Source organism: Cryptomeria japonica, chromosome 5, assembly GCF_030272615.1.
Source record: "Cryptomeria japonica chromosome 5, Sugi_1.0, whole genome shotgun sequence".
NCBI classification, from domain to species: domain Eukaryota; kingdom Viridiplantae; phylum Streptophyta; class Pinopsida; order Cupressales; family Cupressaceae; genus Cryptomeria; species Cryptomeria japonica.
In genome coordinates this window covers 194,826,639-194,851,160 of record NC_081409.1, presented here as the reverse complement: position 1 = coordinate 194,851,160, position 24,522 = coordinate 194,826,639, and the positions used below count along the sequence as shown (strand labels likewise).

Below are 24,522 nucleotides of genomic sequence, written 5' to 3'. Positions count from 1 at the left end.
TATATGTATTTATCCCAAGAGTCATATATGTTGTACTAGTATCTTAACACCCCACTCCTCCTTGGCCATATTTAGAACCCAATATCATTGATTTCATGAGTACTTACATTGAATACATAAATGATCCCCTATTAGAGCGTGATCTGGACACCATGCACCCCAAATCTCAATCTCTTCCCGACCTAGAATTAAGTTCGGTAAGGAACAGAATTTCAACATTAAGAATTCCCACGAGGAAACTCTACTATTATTGACTGTCAAAGCATTTGCTTCACTCTTTCCATAAGCTATCTGCATACTTTGGATTTACATCCGGAATTTAATGGTGAGTAAATGGAATTTTCTACCTGTTATTCATATTTTCGCTATATTCTTTTGCAATTCTACGGACCCTAACCGTAGGATCCATAGCAAAATAAATAAAATATAGAAGCTCAATATAGATTAAATCAACAGAAAAAATACTGCAAAGATACACAAACTCAGTTTAACGGTTACGCATAATTTTATGTAATGATCTCTAGATTTGAGCAATGAATACTATCTCATTATGGAATAAAGTCTTGTTTTATCCAAACTTCATCCGGTTTGCATTCATATATTTTTCCTGCTTCTAGTATTTCTTACCACTTGACAGTTGCAGCACACAAAGCACTATGGTGAACAGTTCAACAAACACATAAATTATCTCTCTACATCAAATATATCCCATAAAGACTACTAATAGGAGTGAGTATTGCTCTCAGTTCAACAAACACATAAATTATCTCTCTACATATATATTAAAGACTAGTAATAGGAGTGGGTATTACTCTCAGTTCAACAAACACATAAATTATCTCTCTACATCAAATATATCCCATAAAGACTAGTAATAGGAGTGAGTATTACTCTCATTCCATATAGAATATGTTTACACCATCAAATACGGGCCTAGAATAATTATACATTTTGGCTGGGGTGCCACTTAATGCTGCATCCAACACTGTGAAAGTAGAACATAATATTTTGTTAGGACAAATTGTGTGAGTACATCCACATATTCAACATAATTAACAGTTCAGTTTCATACAGAAAATTAGAATAAGTTTCAAGAGAAATTTTAGTTTTGCATACCTTGGTTTTTGAGCAGAATTGACTGGCTGACCATTCAAGACACAGTCTATTGCCTGCCTTATGTCACTGTAGATATGATGTATGTTAATTGCTCTATCATAAAGAAAGCTACATCCAATAGCAGGCTTTGAAAGGAGTGAATAAGTTAAAATGGAACTCTAATTATACTTGCTCTTTGTAGCATACCTTCCTGTAACAGGCTTGTCATTTCTGGGTCGCGATTCATCAAACCGCCCATGGTAGGCAAGCTCAAATTGTTGGTTTCCATCCTTTTAGTACCCAACACACACACACACACACACATTCTATATCATTAGGTAATTGAACAAATTGACTATGCTAGATTTAGAAATAGCTTAAAGAAGAAACAGTGATTTAAGGTTTTATAACTTTTTGAACTTGCTCTATACCTTTTTGAAAAGGAAAAACTCAGGAGTACAAACAGCTCCAAATGCCCTCGCAACTTCTTGTGTCTATTAGAAAATATATAAACAAATTGTTCAGTAATTGTTCCAATAAATATTTCCAAATGTTTTAAAAGTATCCAGAAGTATATTACATCCAAGTTTCCTATTATAGTAAGGTTCTCTTGTACGTTAATGAAAAAGTGACAACTGGTGCCTATCGTAAATTTGCTCCTCAGTCAATACATGAAGTCAACTGATCAAAATAATATTCTCTAAATTAACCAGCTAAAGAGTTAACCAGATATTCTTGATGATCTACTTCAACTTGTCCACCTGGCAGTTATACCATCATCAATCTTAATGGCTAGACAATAGAATGCAATCTCCTGGACATTGTCTTGCACATACTAATCAACGGGGGACAATATTGTAAGGCATCTATATTCCTGCCCTACTAGAGCGCACTCAAAGACTGAAGTTTATTGTCTTCCATAATTTGATCATGGAAGTGAGTTACATATCCTTTCAGCATTAGCATCTGGATGTGGTTGCAAGTGGAACATTCAACGTAGCTATCTAATATTAGAGAATCCAAACTTGTTTCTACTGTTAGAACCCATCCTTGCCCATTTCTTCTTCATGTCAATAACAAAGGTACTTTACAAGTCCATTGTAAATATATTTTTTGGTATAGCTGGATTCAGTATTGTTGGGCTCTCATTCATCACAATTGTGGTTAACTCTGACTAATGTAACATCTAGTATTTGAATAAAAAAGTCCTTCTAGGGCTTCCATATTGTAAGATTTGTCAATTGGACAAATGAACCTAAGATCTTGATGCCAATAACAGCCACAATAGAAAAAGCAGAAAGACAATTTAAGATTGCAAAATGTAATATGATCATATTGTATCCTCTATTTTGAAATAGCTATCATATTGCATTTTGCAATCTCTGATTGTCTTTGTGCTTTTGCTGTTGTGGTCACTCTTCACACCAAGATCTTGGGTTGATTTGCCCCATTCACAAATCTTACATGGTATCAAAGCCTTTTTGGTGACTCAAGGCATGTTCATTTCCATTGAGGATCAAGAGTTCCTTTCAAGGCTCTGTGTTGCAGACTTTCTTTAGATGCTTGGTGAAGTTGATTGAAGTTTACCATTGCATCTAGAGTGTTCAAAAAGGTTGATTTTTCCTTCTATTGCGTAAATTGACATTGGAGGCCAAATCTATGCAGATTTAAACTAAGAAGGTGCTTGCTATATTTCACAAGTCACGTAGCTTTTAGTGCATTTTGGGTCAAATCCAACCCTAACATTGAGTCCAAAGCAGCCCAAAGCCCTAGGAATACTTGTTAAATTGTCAATTTTCAAGCATGTTGCTCAAGACCCGCTACAAAATTTTCCTTCTTTCTATCATGTATTCTGCTAGCATCGTTGTCTGCACAGGCGAATTATGTTGCCATCTTTGTTTGTGCGTGCAAATGTGTACAGATCAATGAAGTATTAGAGGGCATCTATTAAATTTATAACAGAAACCTACGAATTTCTTGTCACCAAAAAGGTACTGCTGGCAATGATGAACCAACCACCAATCAAAACCTTGCAGTGACCCTTTGGGCACCACCAACTATTGCCTTTGGCATCTAGTAGCACATATACCTTTGCTAGCTAGTATATATCCTCACCAATGGTTTTACCACCTATGAATCACCTCCACCCCTTGAGGGAAACTTCTAACCTTTTACAAGGTGATTTTGACCTTTTTATCAGTGGTTTGGAGATTCTAAGGGTGGTCTTGCCATCTAGTTGTATATTCCATTGCTTGTGTAGCTTTTTGGCTAGTGATGTGATGCTAACATTTGCACTCTTTCTTTCCCCAACCTATCCCCTCTCCATTTCCATTTTGGTTTTGGGATTTAGTCTTTACAAGCTCCCTTCATTGGCATCTGAGCTTTGATTTTCAAGCAATTTTTCTGTGTAGGCTAATTTTTCAAGGCCTTCATAAATGTGTACACAATTCATGATTTTAGTGTTTTCTTTTTTCCAAATATTGTAGTTTTTTAAGGTGTTGCTTGCTAGTTCTCGTTTTAGGAACTTTTGAGCCTCCATTGGGCTCATATGGACTCCTTTTCAAGTGCCTATTTTTTTAAAGTGTTATTTTTTTTTTACTTTACAATGGTAGCCTTGGCTTTCTCCCATTGTTTATCAAAATTGTTGTCTCACTATTTAAAGGCTAAAGCCTCTTTGGCATTTGTAATTCACTAAAATCAACTCCATTATTGTACATTTGGCAAGTAGCTAACTATATATGCAATAAGTTTAAAGTATCATTATCAATTTTGTTGAAGGGGAGCTCTTGATTTAGTGATATTATGTGCATTTTCTTTTGTTGGTTAGCCTCTTGATTGGTTTATTACTTGAATAATTTGAGGAGTTCATCATAAATTTTGGTTGTCTATTCCATCCTTTTATTGTTCATTTTAACATGCTTGGCTGTAAGGTTTGGTGAGAAGAATTTCAGAAACATCTTTAGTGGAAGGAGCTTTTGCCCTATCTCTATGGATTCATTCTTGAATCTAGTAATCAAGGAATGACAAAAACTCTACAGGAGAGGTGTCCTTAGGATAATTGACATTGACATTGATTATATGATTATAAATTGCCCTCATGCTATTTGGATCAACATTGGAAATCATAATAATCCTCCAATCTTAGATAATGTCTGTATGGACCATCTCATACCTATTGATGTCATGGTTCTGCTCCTCTCACAAAGACTATATTAGTTCTTCAACTTCATTAACTCCTATTGTACATGCAAAGGCTTCACCTCTTTAACTCCAAGTCAACATTCTAAGTTTGAAGACTCTTCTACTCCAACATCAACAAATTTGACAGTTCTTCATATTTAGGCATCTAATGTGGACACATTATGCGATGAGCAATGTAGTCAAATGACATGCATTTAGATTATGCCATCATCTCTTGCTTCTATTGAGTTCAAAGTCTTTACCGAGAGCTTCTAGTGATTCAGTTCATCAAGATTATCCTTGTTTCTAGGAGGCAGCTCATTGGGATGAGCACATGGTAGATCTTGAGTGTCGATTTGTTGAGTCCCACCTTGCAAATCTGGAGGAGGTGATTGAGAAGATTTGTCTCCTCTTTGAGATGGCAACTCTCATGGAGTTGCATCTCCTTCAATGCTATAGCGGTTGTTGGTTTTGTTGTGACGTTTTCACACATCGCCCCATTGCAAATGGGGACCCCCATTCTTTTCTACTTTCTAGGATAGTGGTAGTCTTTTGCTATTAGCCTTTTGTGAGAAGAAGTGCACTTTCTCAGGTGGCTAGGCAGCGATAGGGTTATTTCTCTCTCCTTAGGTTTATTTCTCTCTCCTTAGGTTGGAATGAGGTCAGAGTGGCTTGGGAGATAAATGATTTGGATGATCGCTCCATTTGGCCATCATTTTTAAAGTGGCAAAAATCTGAGATGAAATGTCAATTCGAGCATAGTAGGCAAGGAAGATTAGTTGGATGAAATTTGACTGTATACGAAAACTTCCTTTGCCCTCTGACAGGAGCGAACTTCCTTTGCCCCTTGGCAGGAGTGAACTTCCTTTGCCCTCTGATAGGAGCGAACTTCGTTTGTCCTCTGACAAGAGCGAACTTACTTCCTTTGCTCTCTGATAGGAGCAATTTCAGTTTCTTTGCTTTCTAAGAGGTCCAAGAGATCTTTTGCTCTTCGTGAATGACAATTTAGTGCCTTTGTCAAGCAATGATTTTGATCTTTCAACCAGCAATCAGGCCTAGTAGACATTTTGAGGTTTGATGTATATGCAAGGCGTTCTTTGAAGGAGAGTTGATGAACCTAGGGGAATGGAGGAAGGAACCTTAAGCGATCCTTGTGCCTCAACCTTGAATACTACCTTCCCTTTGCTCATTAACATGGCAAAATCAAATGAAGGGATCAAATTGATGGAGAAGTTGATAGAGATGGCAATTTTAGCTCACTTCCTTTGCTCCCATGAAGGAGCGAGTTTACTTCCATTGCCCCTCTAAAGGAGCCAGCTCATTTCCTTTGCTCCTTGGGAGGAGCGAACCTAGCTGACTTGCATTGCCCTCTTGGAGGAGCGAACTTCCTTGTTTGCTCATTAAATGTTCAAATTCCTTTCCTAAAAGAGAAGTGCAGCAATCTAAACGCTATAGAGCAGTGAATTAGAGCAGATACAAAGCGAATTCTGTCATATACCTTCAACACCAGCAAATTTCCTAAATACTATCAGCCACATCTTTTGATTAGGTGCATCAATTCAAGGTCAAAATCATCCAAATCAGAGATAAAATCAGACCTTGGAGATTAAAATCAGAAATTGAACAAAGAAATCCATTTCGGAATTTAAGATTGATATTGTGCTTAATCAAGGTTTGTGTGTTTTTCAAGTTATAGAAGCAAGGAAGAAGGAATTCTATCACTTGAAGGAGATGAAGACTCACACATCAATGCCGGCATGTTCAAATCAAACACAAGTGGGACAGGAGGGCAGCATCAATATCAGCAACATGAGACAAAGTAAATACAACATGAGAATGAAGGCACTCAAGGAAGAAAAAATTTCACAATCTTGAATTTCCTCCGGAAATCCAAGAATCATTTCCAATACATCGGGTGATTGTTCCAGAAGAGTTAATCAAAGTTAGAAGATCAGTTCGAACAACATAACATAATTTGAGAATGTACCTTCACCATCATCATCACATTGAGCTAATGGAATAATGTTGAGTATAAAGAGATATTGCTCAAATGGATCAAGTCTACAAGTGCAAGATGAGGTGGCATCTTAGTCATCATTCCACCAACCAGAGGAGTTCCACATCAACATGTCTAGATGCAATGCACTTGACTCATCTTATGGAGGCACAAACTTCGAGATACCTACCCCCGTTTTCTATTGGTTCACATTCAGTATTGAACCTTAATATAATTTTTTCATTGGCCAAAGGAAGTTGTTCTAACAAACCCTAATTAGGGTTTCCATCTTGTAATCTCGGCCATTGATTGTGAATCAATCCGAGCCACTCATTGTAAAGAGCTATCTATAAAAGGCTCAAATTTCCTCATTTGTAAAAGTTAATGGCAGGTTAATAGTCAATAGTTTAGAAATAGTGAATAGTCAATAGGAGGTTAATAGAAGGATAGATATATGTTAGATAGCAAGCAATTAGAATAGATTAGGAGAAGAAGAAATTGTTGCTAAGGCTTGTAAATAGTACTCTTTTCATTGAAGATATGGTGAAATGCATTATTTCAACAAGCTACATGGTTTCTACTTCTCATTTGCTTTCATGTTGATTAGTTGAATAACAAAGCGTTGTGTATGATTCATGGTGAAACTTCTAATCCATAGCACTAGCCGTTTGTTGATCGCAAATTTGCCTTGTGTGATCAACTGGAATACTTGAATGAGCTTAAGTTCAATTGTTATTCAATCATTGATATGCATTCAATTAATGGTGTCTATGCTTGATAATGATTTGAAAATCATCTAATTTCCTTAGAAGATTGCACTAAGCTTTGTGGAGTTGTTGCTTTGCATGTCAAAGCAAGGCTTAGTGGAGTTTCACCAAAGATTATTCATTGTCTCTTGCATTCTTAGGTGTAGCGTAGTCTTCCTAAACCCTTCACTTTTTCTCTTTTTTTATTCTCCAAGGAAGTAGTTAGAATCTAAGTTCCAGCAATTCAAGCATTCAATTATTCAACATAAGTCCCCTTGGATTACTAGCAATCACATAAACCATTGAGCTTATCCACAAGTCGAGACCCGACAATAGGAACCTTGGATTCTTCCAATTGATCACATAGTTTAGCACTTGGGAAGATTTTGTTCAAGAGAGGATAAGATACCTTGGTATTTTATTATATGTTTGATTGTGCATTAAAAACACATCAACATGTTTCACCATCCAATGCAATAGGAAGATCTCTTAGCCAAATCTTAATCTAGGAGGATACAATATGAAGGATGACTTCTATGTTGTCAACATAGGTGATACAAATATGGTCCTAGGTATCTAGTGGAAAAGCTCATTAGAAGAGATTACATAAAACTTCCAAACCATGGAATTGAAGTTTTAATCGAAAGGAAAAAAGTGGTATTAAAAGGAATAACTAATAAAGCACCAAGGATTGTTTTGGTTAAGAGAATGGAGAAGATATTTTGTCACATGAGCAAGCCCCATGGGCAACTTAGTGTTTGGTGACTATAACCAAGCCCACTAAAGGAAAGAAGGTATACCATGAGGATGTATAGAGCATCTTGGACAAGCACAATAAATTAATAAATTATTTAATAGCATGTCTCTAAGTAAACCACTAGACAAAGACTTTGAGCACATCATCGAATTGGAGGAGGGTTCTCAGTGTATCATCACTACTCCCTACTGCCACCCTAGGAAACATAAGGAGGAAAGCAAAAAGGCCATTAAGGAACTACTAGAAATGGAGCACATCAGAACTAATTCAAGTGCCTTTGCTTCCTTTGTAATCTTAGTGAAGAAGAAAGATGGCACAATGTGGACATGTATCAATTATAAAGCACTAAACAAGAACAATATCCAAAACCGATACCCCATTTCCAAGATCGATTGATTGATAGATGAGCTTCACGAAGCAATCTACTTCTCAAAATAGATCTCAAGTCGACTTACTATATAAAAAAATTCCAATAGAAGGATATTTACAAAATGGCTTTTCGATGTCGCTATAGGAACTAAGTTTCTAGTTGTGGTTTGGTTTGACAAATGCTGCAGCAACTTTCCAATCATGCATGAATCAGGTTTTTCGCATACAACTAAGAAAAATTGTCCTTATTTTTTTTATGACATTTTAATCTACCGCAAAATTTAGGAGGAGCACCTACAACACATTGATGAATTGTTCATAATTTTGGAAGCACAAATGTTATTTGCCAAGAAGCCAATGTATGAGTTCAATATGACAAAGATCTTGTACCTAGGTCACATTATAAATGCAAAGAGAGCACAGGTGGACATGAAGAATACTAAAGCTATTTGAGATTGACCTTCCCCAAGGACCTTGACAAAACTACAAGGATTATTTGGCCTTCGCAACTACTACAGATGATTTGGTAAGGGTTTCTCCCAACTAGATGCACATTTGATAGACCAACAAAGAAAGGAGCTTTTACGTGCATTGAGGATGCATTACAAACATTAGACAAACTAAAAGAGGTGATGAACTTAGATCCTATTAGTGATTCTTGTTGGCATTTTGATGATGTTTGTACTTAGTTGTGATTGTCATTGATGGACACACACTTATTTGTTGTATGAGTTATTCTCAACCGGTAGTATGTGATGTATTGTTCAAACCGGTATTATATGCCAATATATGCATAGTCTTTGTTTGTAGAAGACTATCAGTGTTTGCAAAAGAAGCTTACCGGTCAAAGCATGACCGAGGACCTCAAGCAGTACGAGGACCCCAAGCGGCAGCCAATCTTTTTAAGATCGGAACACTATGTTCCGGTTTACCAGTCTTTGTTTGTAAACCGGTAATCGGTATACTTTGTTTTGTAAAGTGTACTAAGAGGGGAGGGGTGAATTAGTGTAATGTCCCTACTAGTTAGAGATCACTATCCTGCAAAACAGATTGTTAGAATACAACAGATATATACATATATAACTAATCTACTTTGCAAATTAACTTAAAAATACGTAATTAACATAATCACAATTCTCATCTAATAAAAAGGATACGAATACCATACAGAGATATGTCCTTAGGCGGCCATGAGGCTCGCCTTCTTGGAACCCATCTTGGTTCCAAGCCCTCCAGGAGATCAAAGATGAATTCGATTCCTATCTTGGATGTAATTTCTTACATCCAAGCCATCCAGGAAATCGAAGGTTACTTTGATTCCTGTCTTGGGTGTAATTTCTTACACCCAAGCCATCCAAGGAAGACCCTATGTCAATTCCTTGCCTTGGGTGATGCACCTCATCATCCAAGTCCTCAGAGGGGACCGGCCAGATCCGTCTCTTCTTAGTTGAACTTAGTCAATCAAGCCATACATATGCATATAGATGTTCAGTATATATACTGCCCTAGGGATTATCCTAATCCCTCCCTTAGACTAAATGAGTTTCCTCCCTATAGCCTCCAACATGTGATTACATTTATAATATATTTTTGCATTTTATTACCATTTTCCTATTCCATAAACCACATGTACATATTCCTGATTTAACATGTATTCCCCAACATATATAAAAATGTTCATTAACCAATATTCACATTTATTCCTTAACAAATATTCCTACTATTCATTGATATGTATTTACTACTTATGTTTATACACATTCCTTAACATCTACGAACCTTTCATTTACATATGTATTCAGATGTTCATTATTTATATTTATTAATATATATATTACCTATTCATTATATTCATTAATATATATATTAAATATTATTACCTATATCTATTGATTCATACATTCTATGACCTCTTACCTGTCTGCACCCGCAGTCTGACCTCCAATCTGCAGTGCCGCAGTCCTCTTTTCCTCCCGCCTTGTCTCCTTTTTCTCCCCTTGACCCCTGCGGATTAGTTTGGGTTTAATACCCGTGGAGGGGAGAGATCGTGTCCCTCCACGGGGACCCTTCTGTGGGAAGGGATGTGACCGGTCGCAGCCTAGGCTGCAGCTTCCCGTCCCACCACTTCCCGTGGGGGGGAGAGGGGGGGTCCACATACATACATAAAACATATTTACTTAAATGTAAATATATTTAATATAATAAAAATACCTTAACTTTTAATTATTAAATAAAAATGATTCCTAGTTCCCACTTAACATAATTTAAACATATCAATTATATTAAATCAATTAAATATATTTAATTATTCTTCTCTAGTAATTTATTAGTGTTATTTCCTTTTTAGTGTATTAACACTATTTGATAAATTACATCATTAATAATTGATTCGCTCATTATTTGTGTTTTAAAAGGCTTACATCATGTGGTGAGGTAGGGTTATCACAATTAGTATACCCAAAAACCTTACCAAACACTTGAGCAATTTTACTACAAACTGGTATAGCCCTTTAAACAGCAAGTCGGTTAATACACAAACAAGCCAAATAGCAAATAAAGCATTCAGCCACAATAACACAATCACCATAACACGATATTTTGACGTGGAAACCCAAATGGGAAAAACCACGGTGAGTAAAACTCACAAGTCTACTATCTGCAGAATAGCAACCAGGCCAATTAAGGTCAAACCGGTTAAGGCCTTACAATGTTCTTCAACAAAACAGATCCTGTTAGGAATCTTGATCTCTATTAGGAGATAAGTCCTATTAAAGACTACCCTGTTAAAGGATTTCAGATCCACAACTATAAACCACCTTGTTAGAGGATTTAGAACAGGCTTAACTGAGCCTACCCGGTTAAGGGTTTTTGACTTGTCGAAGAGATTAGTAATCAACAAGTAAGTGATCTACAAAGTAGCACAAAATGCTTAGTTAGATCCTTGATTGCTCTTTGTTAATGCATTGCAGCATTACTTCAGTCTTCTATCCTTCGCACGTTCAATCTATGTCGCAAGATACTTTTTGCAAAGACCTAATCTTCTTACACAACACACTCAAAACCCTAGATATGATGTCCTCATATAGGAATCTGATTTCATGTCGGTCCAATGAGATTAGATTACAATTTCCTAGGTACAGTGCATATGGACATAATTGTAACATGGCACAAAATCACCGCATCGGTGTCGGTGGATGATAACTCATCACACTTTACAAGTTTGTCAGTTAACAAAACAAAGTATATCGATTACCGGTTTACAAACAAAGACTGGTAAACTGGAACATAGTGTTCCGATCTTAAAAAGATTGGCTGCCGCTTGGGGTCCTCGTACCGCTTGAGGTCCTCGGTCATGCTTTGACCGGTAAGCTTCTTCTGCAAACACCGATAGTCTTCTACAAACAAAGACTGCATATATTGGCATATAATACCGGTTTGAACAATACATCACATACTACCGGTTGAGAATAACTCATACAGCAAATAAGTGTGTGTCCATCAATGACAATCACAACTAAGTATAAACATCATCAAAATGCCAGCAGGAATCACTAATAGGATCTAAGTTCATCACCTCTTTTAGTTTGTCTAAAGGATACATTACAAACATTAGACAAACTAAAAGAGGTGATGAACTTAGATCCTATTAGTGATTCCAAACTTCACTCTTCCTTTCATATTGGAATGTGATGCATTAGGAGAAGTGAACACAGTCATGGCTGTGCAAAACAAGCACCCAATTGCTTTTGAGAGTTGTATATATATGTGATGCATTAGGAGAAGTGAACACAGTCATGGCTGTGCAAAACAAGCACCCAATTGCTTTTGAGAGTTGTATATATATATATATATATTTGACATTTGTACATATATGTAGATATGTACATATATGCTAAGTTGCCGAATCGGGTATAGGTACGTGGATACAGTGATGAAGTGAATCAAAAAGGTGGAAAGATGGCTCTCCATCAATGATACGAAAATGTTGGCCATCTCACATGCATTGGTCAAATTCAAGCAATACTTAGTGGGAGGCCAATATGTGGTCAAGACTAATTACAATAGTTTGAGATGTTTTCTCAATCAAAAGAAATTAATTGAGAGGCAAAAAATGTGGGTAAGGAAACTCCAAGCATAAGACTTTGATATTGAGTATCTCAAAGGAAAGAAGAATGTTGTTGTTGATGTGCTATCCAAAAGGCCAAATTCATGTTTCATATCTCAAATCTCCACAAATTCAGAGAATGAATTCATAGGAGTATGGCATTAATGCATTTGTAGTTGACAAGTTGGAAGGCAAGTTGTGGGATGATAGGTACACTATCTACAATGAACTCATTCTCTACAAGGGAAGAGCCTAATTGGTGCTCAAATCAAGGATGATGAGAAAGATTTTGTAGACAATTCATGACACTCCCTTTGCAAGCGACCCTGGGTATTTCAAGACCTTCAAACAAATCAAGGAAAGGTTCACATGGAAGGGACTCAAGAATGACGTCCTCACCCACATCAAATAATGCATCATTTGTTAAAAGAATAAAACAAAATAGGCATTTCCAGTAGGTCTCTTGCAAAATTTCTCATTCCAGATTAGAAATGGAAAAGTGTCTTAAAGAATTTTATCATAAGACTATTGGAAACTTGAGCTGTGTTGTGTTGTAATTGATGTCAACCTGTCTTATGTTGTCATTGATGTCACTATGTGTTGCAGATGGTTCAGAAGTGAGTGTCCTAGTATTGTTGTGTGGTCTAGTAAAGATGTTGAAGTGTATTTGGAAGGCTTGTGTAGTGGAAGTTTCAATATGCAAGTAACAATATTTATGTAGTAAAGAGCTTTTAATGTCCCAATGGAAGAATGTTTTGTATTCCTCCGGTATGTGAAGATTATGGGGTGCAGTTCGAGATATAATATTTTATGATCAATGTATGTTCTACTATCAAGTTTATGGGTCCCTTGTTTCTCAGATGGTAGAGTTGGTTATTGTTGTTTCTGGCAATAAGGGTGTATGTCAGAACTAGTCCGGAGAATGCTTGGTGGCTTCCGGATATGTGGATTCAAATGTTGTGGTTTGGAGGGCATGTTTATTTGGTTTGTGTAGTGTTCTTGTTTAGTTTGCTAGTGATGGTTTGATTGGCATGTGAAGTTATGATGTTCTGAGATCAATGCTATCAGCTGGTTTGGTTTCCCATTGACTGTGGTGGTGTATTCTATCTGGATCATGTCCTTTTGGTTTGGATATACTTTAGTGGATAAGTTTGAAGGTTGAAATGGGTCTCATCATGGCGTGTGTAGATCCACATTAAGTTTTGTTCATTGGGAGATGTTTTTGGACAGATTGGTTGGCGTGATACATTGTCTATCTACACGTTTCATTTGGTGTCAACCTTGGAGGATGTGTTAGTATGTGCAGTTCATTGGAATCGTTTGGAAAGGATGTGTTGTGATGTATTTGGGTCCTCTCTATCTCCTAGAGTGGACTAGAATGGATATTTTAGGTCTGGGTGACCGAATTTATGTAATATTGTTTATTTTGTCTATCACCGACCACCTAGTCAAGGGTTTTAATTAATAATCTTATATATAAAGGAGTGCGGATGTGTGAGTGAATGTATGGGATGTGTGTGAATTGACAAGCAGTGGATGTGAATGATTTGCAAGCAGATTTGATGTGTGAAAGTCAATTGTGAGGATCTTTGATGATGATATCTTCAATGTGATAGTGTTTTGAGATAGCCTTTAAAGTCAAACGTGTTTTCCATGACATTAGTCGCTTGACACAGTGGTTCAAGGACAATTTCATGATTAGGAGATCCCGTTTATTTCAATTTAGCTATTCCTTTCTTTGTCAGAAGACGATGAGTCTCTTGGCAGCTTTCTATACCTTGCCTTGAGATAATGTCTCAGTTTTGCAAATCATTTGTATCTTGCCCTAAGGTTGTGTGCCTTATTTTTGCAAATCCTCTCAGGAGCAATGTGTTCTAGAGGCAACATTGTAACAAATTATATTCAGATTGTGAGTGTGATTCTCACTGTGGTTTTTCCCTTCCTAGGGTTTTCCACATAAATTTGATATTCGTATGTTTGTTGTGCTTTGTGCTTTCATGATTTATTACTGTTGTAATTATATAATTGTGGTTTGAATTTTAAAGATCAGAAATTAAGAATTTTGAAGTCTAGATTGATTCACCCCCCCTCCCTCCCTTCATGTCCCCCTCTTAGTCCTATGGTGTGTTCAACAAAGACTTCCTAAGTCCAAGGTAAAGACTATATATATGTTGTTGTGAACAAACTAACAAAGTAAGCACATTTCTTTTCCATCTCTTCAAATTTACAGGCACCACAAATGGCTAACTTGTTTTTCAAGGAGGTGAAGAAACTTTATGGACTACCCAAGGGCATCATGGGTGATAAAGATAGTCTCTTCATCAATTTATTTTGGCAAGAGGTTTCTTTTTGGAGTAACTAAGTTCGCCCCCAACACCAACTACCGCCTACAAATAGATGGCTTGACCAAGATTGTTTACAAATGGGTTTAAGGTTACTTGAGAGATTATGTTGTTGATCAATAGAAGACTTGGATCAAGTGGTTCTACTTGGGGAAAGACTACTACAACACCACCTACCACATGTTAATCAAAATGTTGTTGTTTATGGCTTTGTACAAGTATGAACCTTGAAGCTTCATTGATCTTACTTTGGTAGATAGTAGGGTATGAGAGCAAGTTATGTGATCAAGAAAACCTAAGACATTTTGAAGTCACTCAAGAATAATCTCCACTAAGCTCAAAACCAACATAAGTTGTATGTAGAACGTCATAGGATCAAGAGAACATTTGAGATCGGATATATGGTTTTAGGAGATTGTATCCATACAAGAAATCTTCCTTAAAAGTAAATGGGGTGGTAAATCTCAAACCATGTTTCTACGAGCCTTACAAAGGGAAGGGAAGCAAGATGCACAATATTTTTCATGTGTCTTGCCTCAAAAAGGTGCTAGGAAAACATAAATAACTCTTGGATGTGTTGCCTCCAATTGATCAATGGTAAATTGATTCTCATTCTTTAAGTAGTCATGGATGTAAGGGAAAGCAAGCTAAGAAATAGAAGAACCAAGGATTACTTCATTCAATGGAAGATGCAACACTGGACAGCCTATAGATTTTTTAACATACAAGCCTGCAATTGCTTGAGGACAAGCAATTTTGAGCAAGACAAACTTGTCATGTCTTGTTTTCAATTAATCTAAAGTCTGTAAATACTAGGTCTATACTTGTGCCTTCCTTAATTTTGTCTATTGGGTGTTTTCCCGTCCTAAGTATGCTTTTTCTTACAGCTTTGATCTTCCCTTCTTATGAGACTTTAAAATTTTCCCTTACCAACATGCCTATTGCTCAACCCTCATTGCCTCATCCTATAGTTTGATTTTTATGATAGGGCCAACTCCCGATCCTCAATATTTCTTCCTATGTTTGTGTCCCCCTCCTAACTTCCCAACATGTGTCATATTGTTTCTAGTAGTTTGTTTTGATATCACTTTCAAAATGATATATTTCCTACCCATCATCATTGCTCGAATTTCAGGTTATGGGTGTACATAGGGCCAACCTATTCTATTTGTGGAGGAGATAAAAGAGTGAATATTTTCATCTCAAATCATTATCTATCTTAATCAAAATTACTTTCAAAATTTATTTTGCCCATTGGTGTTCAAGCATGGGAATCCCAGGATGTAAACCTGGAAACCTTAGTGATTTTGGAGGATGATTTCATACAAAGTTTGTATTTGAACTTCCTAAGATGTGGATTCCAGCCACATTAATTTGATGATTTACCATTGCTTTTGATATGATTTTCTTTTGTAGTTACGGATATTGCAAAATTGTTTGAATGTAATATGTAATAAGGAGATTAGGATTTACAAATGTAATTTTTTGTTCATTATGATAATAGGATTGTGATTCTAGTCATTTTTTATTTGAAATGAAGTGATATTGCTAATGCATAAACAGTAATTTTAATCTAAGTTGTCTAGATATAACTGAATGCTAGGGCTGATAACGTTGTTATTCCAATAATAAGTGTTTGTGGAAGGATAAGAATCGGATTTGCATAATTATTTTTGATTGGGACATTACATTTCTCTTTCCTCTAGTGGAAATATCACCACTGCCACTAGCAACCATGGATGGCATAAGAATGGTTGATTGTGTAGACTAAATTGGCATTAGAATATCATTAAACCTTTCATATGCCTTCATATGCAATCTATTAACCTCTACCTTCTCATCCTCCTTTATATATGAACACACCTTAGCCCCATGTCCTATAAAGCCCAAGAGATGAGAATATACCTCGGTGTAACTCCCTCTAAAATCTATCTTGCAAATATGACACAACCACACTCCACTACCCCTTGATTTTTCCTTTTTGTCTTTGTTACCCACCTTTTGGTTTTTGAGTTTAACACATGTTGATTCAAATACTTAATCTGCCAACCTTTGGTTGCTCAATCAGTCCTTTTCACCATTTCGGAACCAAGTCCGCAATCTCCCTAGCTCTTGTGACATCCAATTGGCCAATCGCCTTGAAGTGTTTAGGCATTAGCGGTGTCCAAACTTGTTTTAAGGCCCTAGCCCCTTTGTAGTTGGCAAATCACAATCTTTCGAAATGCAGTCGCTCATAGTCTTTGTGGTTCTCAAGTTCTATCTTTCCCTGATCACCCGATACCCGATATAGCTGAGCCGTGGTAGTAAGTAAAGGGCCTTCACTTGTCTTTGTTATTGGTCAATTGCACCATTTAGGAACTTTTGCACACACTTTAAATTGTTCCATGATTCCAATCTTTGCCGATGGCCCAACAACGAGCAATTCCTATTCCCAAGGCACGTTTCCAACCGTGATGTCAGCGAGCATAAAGCATTAATGAGTGTTAAATGCAAAAATCAAATCAAAATGTAGGAAAAGAATTGGTGCTCTTCAAGAAGAGAATATCAACTCATTTTGTGCGCTAGACAGTACGGTACGCCACCCAAAGCAGACAAGTTTTAAATGCTCTAGGCATGTATAGAGCTACCTTCTTTTGGTTGAAATTTAGTTGCGTGTTTTGGGTGGCGAACAAGAGACAATCTGAAAGATCATGTTCATGGTGAATTTGCGGGCCCATAAAAACCAGGTTTGAGAAAGATTTCTCCTTCTCTCCCAATACTTTGTTTAAAATTTAGGGCTTTGCTGGTGAAATTAGAAAGGGGTCTCCATGGCCATGCTCATGAATTCATATCTCTACTCCGCTATGCATACTTTGCCAATTAATTCAGTCCCCATTATAGTCACAGAAGCCCTAGCCTATTTTCTCCTATGTAGGATGAAACCCAAAATGTCTCCTACTATAGATAATGCCTTAGATGATGTGAGAGAAACAAATATGGGGGATACTCACCTCCATGAAGTCTTAGGAAGATTACAGGACCGTGATAGGTCTCACATTGCACAAAAAATCTTGGATAGTGGGCTCCTACAAGCCAGAGGTTTATCGCTAGCTATTGCATGTCCAGAGTTAGTCCTTGCATGCGCTCAAAATTATCACCCAAATTCTTGAGAAATCAGGACTTTGAATGAGTTTGTAGTTTTGAGAATTGATATTGAAGTCGTAGCCTCAGCATTACGGATTCCGAGAAGGGAGCAATACGTAGACATACCTGTACAATCTAGGTGAGAATTCTTTCAAAATTAGATAGATTCGTGTTTCAGTTGTATTGCTCGAAGTTGGTTAAAAGTAGAAAGGAGGGGCAAGTCCGAGCTTCCCGCCAAGATAAAAAGAGACTTATTCAAGGAGGATATCTCAGACATGATTGTGCTTCTGCATTGAGTAGCTAGAAGGCCTAATTCTAAATACTTTGAAGAATGGATGCGCTAGTTTGTGTTGACTACTTCTGATGAGAACAAGTATGTGGACTAGGCAAGATTGATAAGCGAACATTTGCATGAGCAACTGGTAGGTTATCAAAAGTGTTAATGCATGGTAGCTTATGCAAGATAAGATCTCCCTAACCTTCCTTGTTCTGTTATTTATCTACATGCTTCATGTCTAACTTATATTAAATGCTATAAGTTATCGGGTTAGATTAGCCGATACATACTTGCTATCGGATGCATAAACATTGGCACCGATTCACATCTGTTATCGAGCTTAATTATATCGAGCATATTTGTTATCGGGTTTAATGAATACACCGCTTCATTTGGCATTAACATTGGTTAACAAATGCACCGGTTGGAATATATTCATCGTGCACTTTGAATCATCGGTGTTTGTATGAACCGATTCATTAAATTAATCAGTCATTATATTATGATATTACAATATGCTATCGGGGGTTTTTGAACCAATAATCAGCATTGTGTTAATGGTATAATTGTAAAGGCACCGATCAATGGGTGCATTGATCGGTCATGCCTAAAAGGCATGACCGGTCAATACACCAATTGACCGGTTACCTAAATAATATATATGCCAATTGAATTCATTTGGAGAAGACATAGAAAATATTAAAATGATCTCTCTCCTTCAGACCTGCAGATAAAATCAGATTTATTAGACATTGACATAATTCCTCATATCCATATATAGCATTCATAGTTCATAACTTGTTCTTTAATTAAAATTGAAATAACTTTACATGGTATCAGAGCCAAGGTAATCGAACCTAAGGCTATTCAATTTTGATAAAATTCAAGGACTAAGTTACAAACTATATCACATTTCCATAATGGCCAACGCTATCAGATTCGAAGATAGACTCAGAGGTAGCGAAGATTTTTCAGCTTGGAAGTTTAGAATCAAAATGATTTTAAGAGAAAACAAAGTTGATTCATATGTCCAAACTGAAAGTGCACAACCAGAAGATGAAACCGAGAAATCCACATGGATCGAGGGAAATGATAAGGCTATTAAAATAATAGTGGATGGGTAAGAAATAATATAATGCCCATCATTAGAAAATAGGAGATGGCTTATAAAATGTTCAAGGCACTTGAAAGGACATTTGAGATATCAAATGCAAGTTGTACTCTAGCACTAAAACGAGAAATAAATCATATCACCATGAACAAATGAACAAAGGGGAGACAATCAACGCCTACTTCATGCGGATATCAGTTCTAAAAGATGAACTTGCAACTCTGGACTACGAGATCCGAGGCAAAGAACTAACACTCATTGCTTTAGATGGGTTGCCTAGTGGATGGAGCACATTCGTCCAAGGCATCAGTGCAAGGTCCAAATATCCTAAGTTTGAAAGACTAAGAGATGACTGTCTACAAGAAGAATCCCGATTGAACAAGGTAGGAATAAAACAGAAGAATATAGATGAAGACTTGCAAGTCCTAAATACAAACATCAATAAGAAGTACAAAAAGAAGCAATTCAGGAAAAGAAAAGCTAAACAAGGCAAGAACACTTCTAAGAAAGACCTATCACATGTTCAATGTTATAGGTGTGACAAATTCGGACACTATGTTGCAAACTGTCCAGAGAAAGGGAAGCAAGCCACATTCGCAAAAGTGAGGAAATCTAAAAAAGAAAATGACTCCGAGAACTATGTCCTCTACTCAGCACTTACAAGCCATACTTCAAACAAATCTAACTCATGGGTGATCGACAGTGGTTCATCCAGACACATCACCGGCTTTAGAGAAATACTAGACTCCATGATAGAGAAAGATGATGAGGAAGTAACCATCGGAGACAATTCTTCACATCCAGTCAGAGGAATTGGAACCTGCACCATCAAACTGAAGACAGGCATGTCACTACGACTTGAAGAAGTACTATATGTTCCAGGCATCAAAAGAAATATAATCTCCATATCAACACTAGAAGATCAAGGATACAGAATGACCTTCATGGAAAACAAGGTGTTGGCTTGGCCAAAGAGATCCTCTATCAAAGACGCTAAGGTCATTGGTCGAAGACAAGGCTATTTGTATGAGCTATGTATAGAGCCCAATCTAGCATTGATCCATGAAGCAACTAATGCAAATGAAGTATGGCACAGGAGATTAGGCCATCTGAATTATAGAGCTTTGACAACCATGGGAAACCTTGTCACAGGTCTACCTAAGTTGAAGCAATATCATTCAGAGGCATGCAAAGGGTGTGCCTTAGGTAAAAATACCAAAAATGCATTTCAGAATAGTACTAGGAAAACTAGCAAAGTTTTGGAGTTAATTCATTCTGATGTATGTGGACCTATGTCCGTACCCTCGCTAGGGGGATTTTTGTACTATGTAATTTTTGTTGATGACTACTCTAGAAAGACGTGGATCTACTTTCTGAAATGTAAAGAATCAGAAGAGATCCTAAGTAGGTTCAAAGAGTTTAAAACATTAACAGAAAATCTCTCTGAAAACAAAATTAAAACCTTAAGAACTGACAATGGGGGGGAATACACATCAGGACTATTTAAAGACTTTTGTAGAAATTCTGGGATTAAGAGGGAGTTAACAATACCTTATAATCCACAACAAAATGGAGTAGCTGAAAGGAAAAATAGGACCATAGTAGAAGTTGCCAAAGCCATGATACTAGATCAAAATCTAAACTTGAACCTTTGGGCAGAAACAACTAACACTGCTGTGTACATACAAAATAGATGTCCTCATTCACACCTTGAAGATAAAACTCCTGAGGAAGTCTTTACCAAGACAAAACCAGATATCAACCATCTTAGGATATTTGGGTGTCTGGTCTATATATTCATGTACCTAAAGAGAAAAGACTAAAACTAGAACCCTCTAGAAAAAGGGGAATACTTGTAGGATACAGTGAAACTTCTAAAGCCTACAGAATCTATGTACAAGGGCAGAGAAATATTGAACTCAGTAGGGATGTAATCTTCGAAGAAGATTTAGCCTTCAAAAGGGCCCAAAATACAATAGAACCTGAAATTCATAATCCTACTCCTAACCTAGAAGAAGAACCTACTCCTGAGCTTCAGAGGGAATATCTTGAGGAAACTATAAGTGAAACACAAGACCCACCTATAGATAATCGCAAGAAAAGACCACTATGGGCCACCAAAACTATAGCAGAAGCTCAGAAGTTCGCTGCTCCTTCAGGAACCTTCAGGGAAAGCAAGAGGCCTAATAAATTCATCAACTATGTTGCACTTATGAATGATCTCTCTAAAGCTGAACCTAACAATGTTTCAGATGCACTCAAACATCAAGTATGGATAGATGCCATGACTGAAGAATATCAGTCCATTATGAAGAATGATGTTTGGGAGATTGTTCCTAGGCCAACCAAGAAGTATGTCGTGTCTTCTAAATGGTTGTTTAAAATCAAGCATGCTGCAGATAGCAGTATTGAAAAACACAAGGCCAGATTTGTAGCTAGAGGGTTCTCACAGAAGGAAGGAATAGATTACAAAGAAACATTTGCACCTATTGCTAGGTACACATCAGTAAGAGCTGTCCTAGCCATTGCAGCAACAAAGGGGTGGAAGGTACATCAGATGGATGTTAAGACAGCATTCCTAAATGGCGAGATCGTGGAAGAAGTCTACTTAGAGCAACCTGAAGGGTTTGAAATTCATGATGCAAAGTCTCATGTGTGTAGACTCAAGAAAGCTCTTTATGGGCTCAAACAGGCTCCCAGAGTTTGGTATGAAAGAATTGACACCTATCTCTCAAAGCTGGGTTTCTCTAAGAATGATGCAGATCCTAATCTCTACCTCAAAATAAATAAAGGTGATATGTTAATATTAATTTTATATGTTGATGACTTATTAATTACAGGAGATGATCATCTAATAGATCAATGCAAGAAAGATCTATCCACAGAATTTGATATGAAAGACTTGGGGCTTCTTCATTACTTCCTAGGATTGGAAGTATGGCAGAATTCTGATAATATTGTACTGAACCAAGGGAAGTACACCTTGGACATATTGACAAGATTTGGAATGCCAAATTGCAGACCCATGACCTCTCCTATGGAAACCAACTTCCATAAACTTAAAGAAGCAGCAGCAGAATCAAGACCTACTGACCTGTTGACGTGTATTTTGTACACCATCATACACAGAATAAAATACCTAAAGGCATCTTATCCTCTCTTGAGAAAATAGTCTCTAACTGCTGAAGATTCGCATAAAGGATCAGTTAGGTAGACTCCAAGGTTCTTTTAGTAGGGTCTCTACGTGTGGACAAGCTCCAGTGGTATGATGTGATTTGCTGGAATCACAAGGGGACTTACATTTGGTGATTGAATTTCCGATCTGCTTTGCTGGACACAGGCTCTTACTAACTTAGATTTGAAAAAATGAAAAAAGGATAAGGGCGAAGAGAGGATCTAATCCTACTACTAAGAATGTAGGAGCAATGACTTGATTTTTGATGAAACTCTAACTAGATCTTGTTTTGACATCAATGGAACATCTACACAAGACTAGTGCGATCTTCTAAGGGAGCTTTATGATGTTCAAATCATCACCGCAGGCATAGATACCATCCAAGTTGATGCATATCAATGAAGAGGCAACAAATTGAAATTGAGCTTAGGCTGAATGATCCAGTTGACTACGCAAGGCAAGTCTGCAATCAACAAACTGCTAGTAGTATGGATGTACGAATTCCACCATTAATCAATCGCATTTCCTCCATTCATCTAATCATTTACCATCTAGGATTGAAGACTCAACAAGAAACCATGCAAATTGCAAGAAAACGACATATTTCACCATTACTTCAATGAAAATGGAGTTTGTTTACAATCAATGGCAACAATTTCTTGCCTTGTCCTCCTATTCTACTCTAATTGCTTCCAACTATTCTCTAACTATTCTAACTATTTACATGCTATCTCTAACTTATTGCTAATTTTATCTCTCTAACTATTGCTCATTAGCCTTTACAAATGAAATGCCTGGGCTTATATAGTGCCCACAATACAATTTGATGGCTTAGATCAATTCAAGATCAATGGCCAAGATTCAACAATGAAAACCCTAATTAGGGTTTGTTACAACCATTACATAACATTTAATGCTTGACCAATGATAAAATTGTATTGCCTGGACACATGTCCTCTCTAGAAAAATCGACCAATGGATAGCCGGGGTAGGTACATCGGAGTTTGTGCCACCTTCCATGAGTTAAGTACATTGAATCTGGACATGCTGAGGTGGACCACACTGACTGGAGGAGTGATGACTGGGATGCCACCTCATCTGACACTTGTAGCTTGCTAGATATTCAATTTGATGTCGTTGAGAGGCTATCTTTAATTAACTCTTGTCCTAACTCCTTTTGTCCTTGATGTGCAGGATGATGTACCTCACCTTGGAACGCTGGATTGAAAGAGGTTGCCCATGTCCTTACTTGATCGTCCTGGCGAAGACCGTCCTGGATCCGGCTTGATTTTCCTTGAAGAGATCTCCATTTGATGCCTACACAACATTTCAAAATTAGTAACATGATTTCGCAATGAATAGCATAGATTAAATTAATTTTAGGAAACTTCATGATTAGTCCTTGAATTATCATTTCCTAAATGACGATTGAGCTAATACAATTCAAAATTCAAAATTCAAGCTTAAGGCAATGACGATCAAAATTCGAAATTAAAACAAGAGATCTTGCCATACCTTACTTGAGAGCTTAACTCTAAAATGCCAAAATAAAGGAATTCGCCTAGGCAAAAATCAAAATTTGATGGCTTCAATGTGATCCTTCCTCAAGTTAGCACCTTCGCCACCTTTTGGGATGTCCTTGACGTAGTTTGTAATGTCCTTGGCAAGTTCGCCTAACTTGAAACTCAAACTCCTTTGATAATGCTTGCACCTTCCCTTCGAAATTCGCTCCTCCTCTTGAATGATACTTTCGCACTTCCTTTATATACTCCAAATCGCATATGAAAGAGGATGCTTGAATAATGATTTAAAAATGAAATAAACACCTCCTTTTATAAGCACTTTCCTCATGCATTACCTTAGGCCGACTTGGTGAAAACAAAGATAATTAAAAGCCATTTTTAATAAAAACCAAGGCCGACTTTGTGTAAAATAAACAAATAAATATCAAGCGCTCACTCAATTTTTATTAAAATAATTAATTATTTGCCAACGTTTTTTTAATTTAACAATTTCGATTTTTTACAAGGCAAAACAATTAATTAATGAATATCAAGTGCAAATTTTAAATGCTACTTAATTGAATTTTCAAAAATTATCGATTTTTAGCATTTAAAATAAATTGAAAAATGTTTGTTTGAACGCCAAATTTTTGAAAATGAAATATACGTACCTCATTGCCCTGGTCCCTTGGAGAGGGACAGGAGCGATCCAAGATTTTGTCATAATTCTTGCAATTTTAACGT

At 36.9% G+C, this 24,522-nt stretch overlaps 1 protein-coding gene across 3 annotated transcripts in view; it reads right to left on the bottom strand.

Moving 5' to 3' along the window:
• Positions 1 to 660: 660 nt before the first annotated feature.
• The window catches only part of LOC131027988 (uncharacterized), a 56,549-nt gene continuing 32,687 nt past the window's right edge, over positions 661 to 24,522 (bottom strand). For all 3 annotated transcript variants that reach the window (XM_057958092.1, XM_057958090.2, XM_057958091.1), the window contains exons 7-10: positions 1,527 to 1,589; positions 1,303 to 1,385; positions 1,117 to 1,182; positions 661 to 985 (exon numbers count right to left, since the gene is read on the bottom strand). In XM_057958092.1, coding sequence (XP_057814075.1) covers positions 943 to 985; positions 1,117 to 1,182; positions 1,303 to 1,385; positions 1,527 to 1,589 — 255 coding nt within the window. In that variant the 3' untranslated portion in view covers positions 661 to 942. The remainder of the gene's footprint in view (positions 986 to 1,116; positions 1,183 to 1,302; positions 1,386 to 1,526; positions 1,590 to 24,522) is intronic.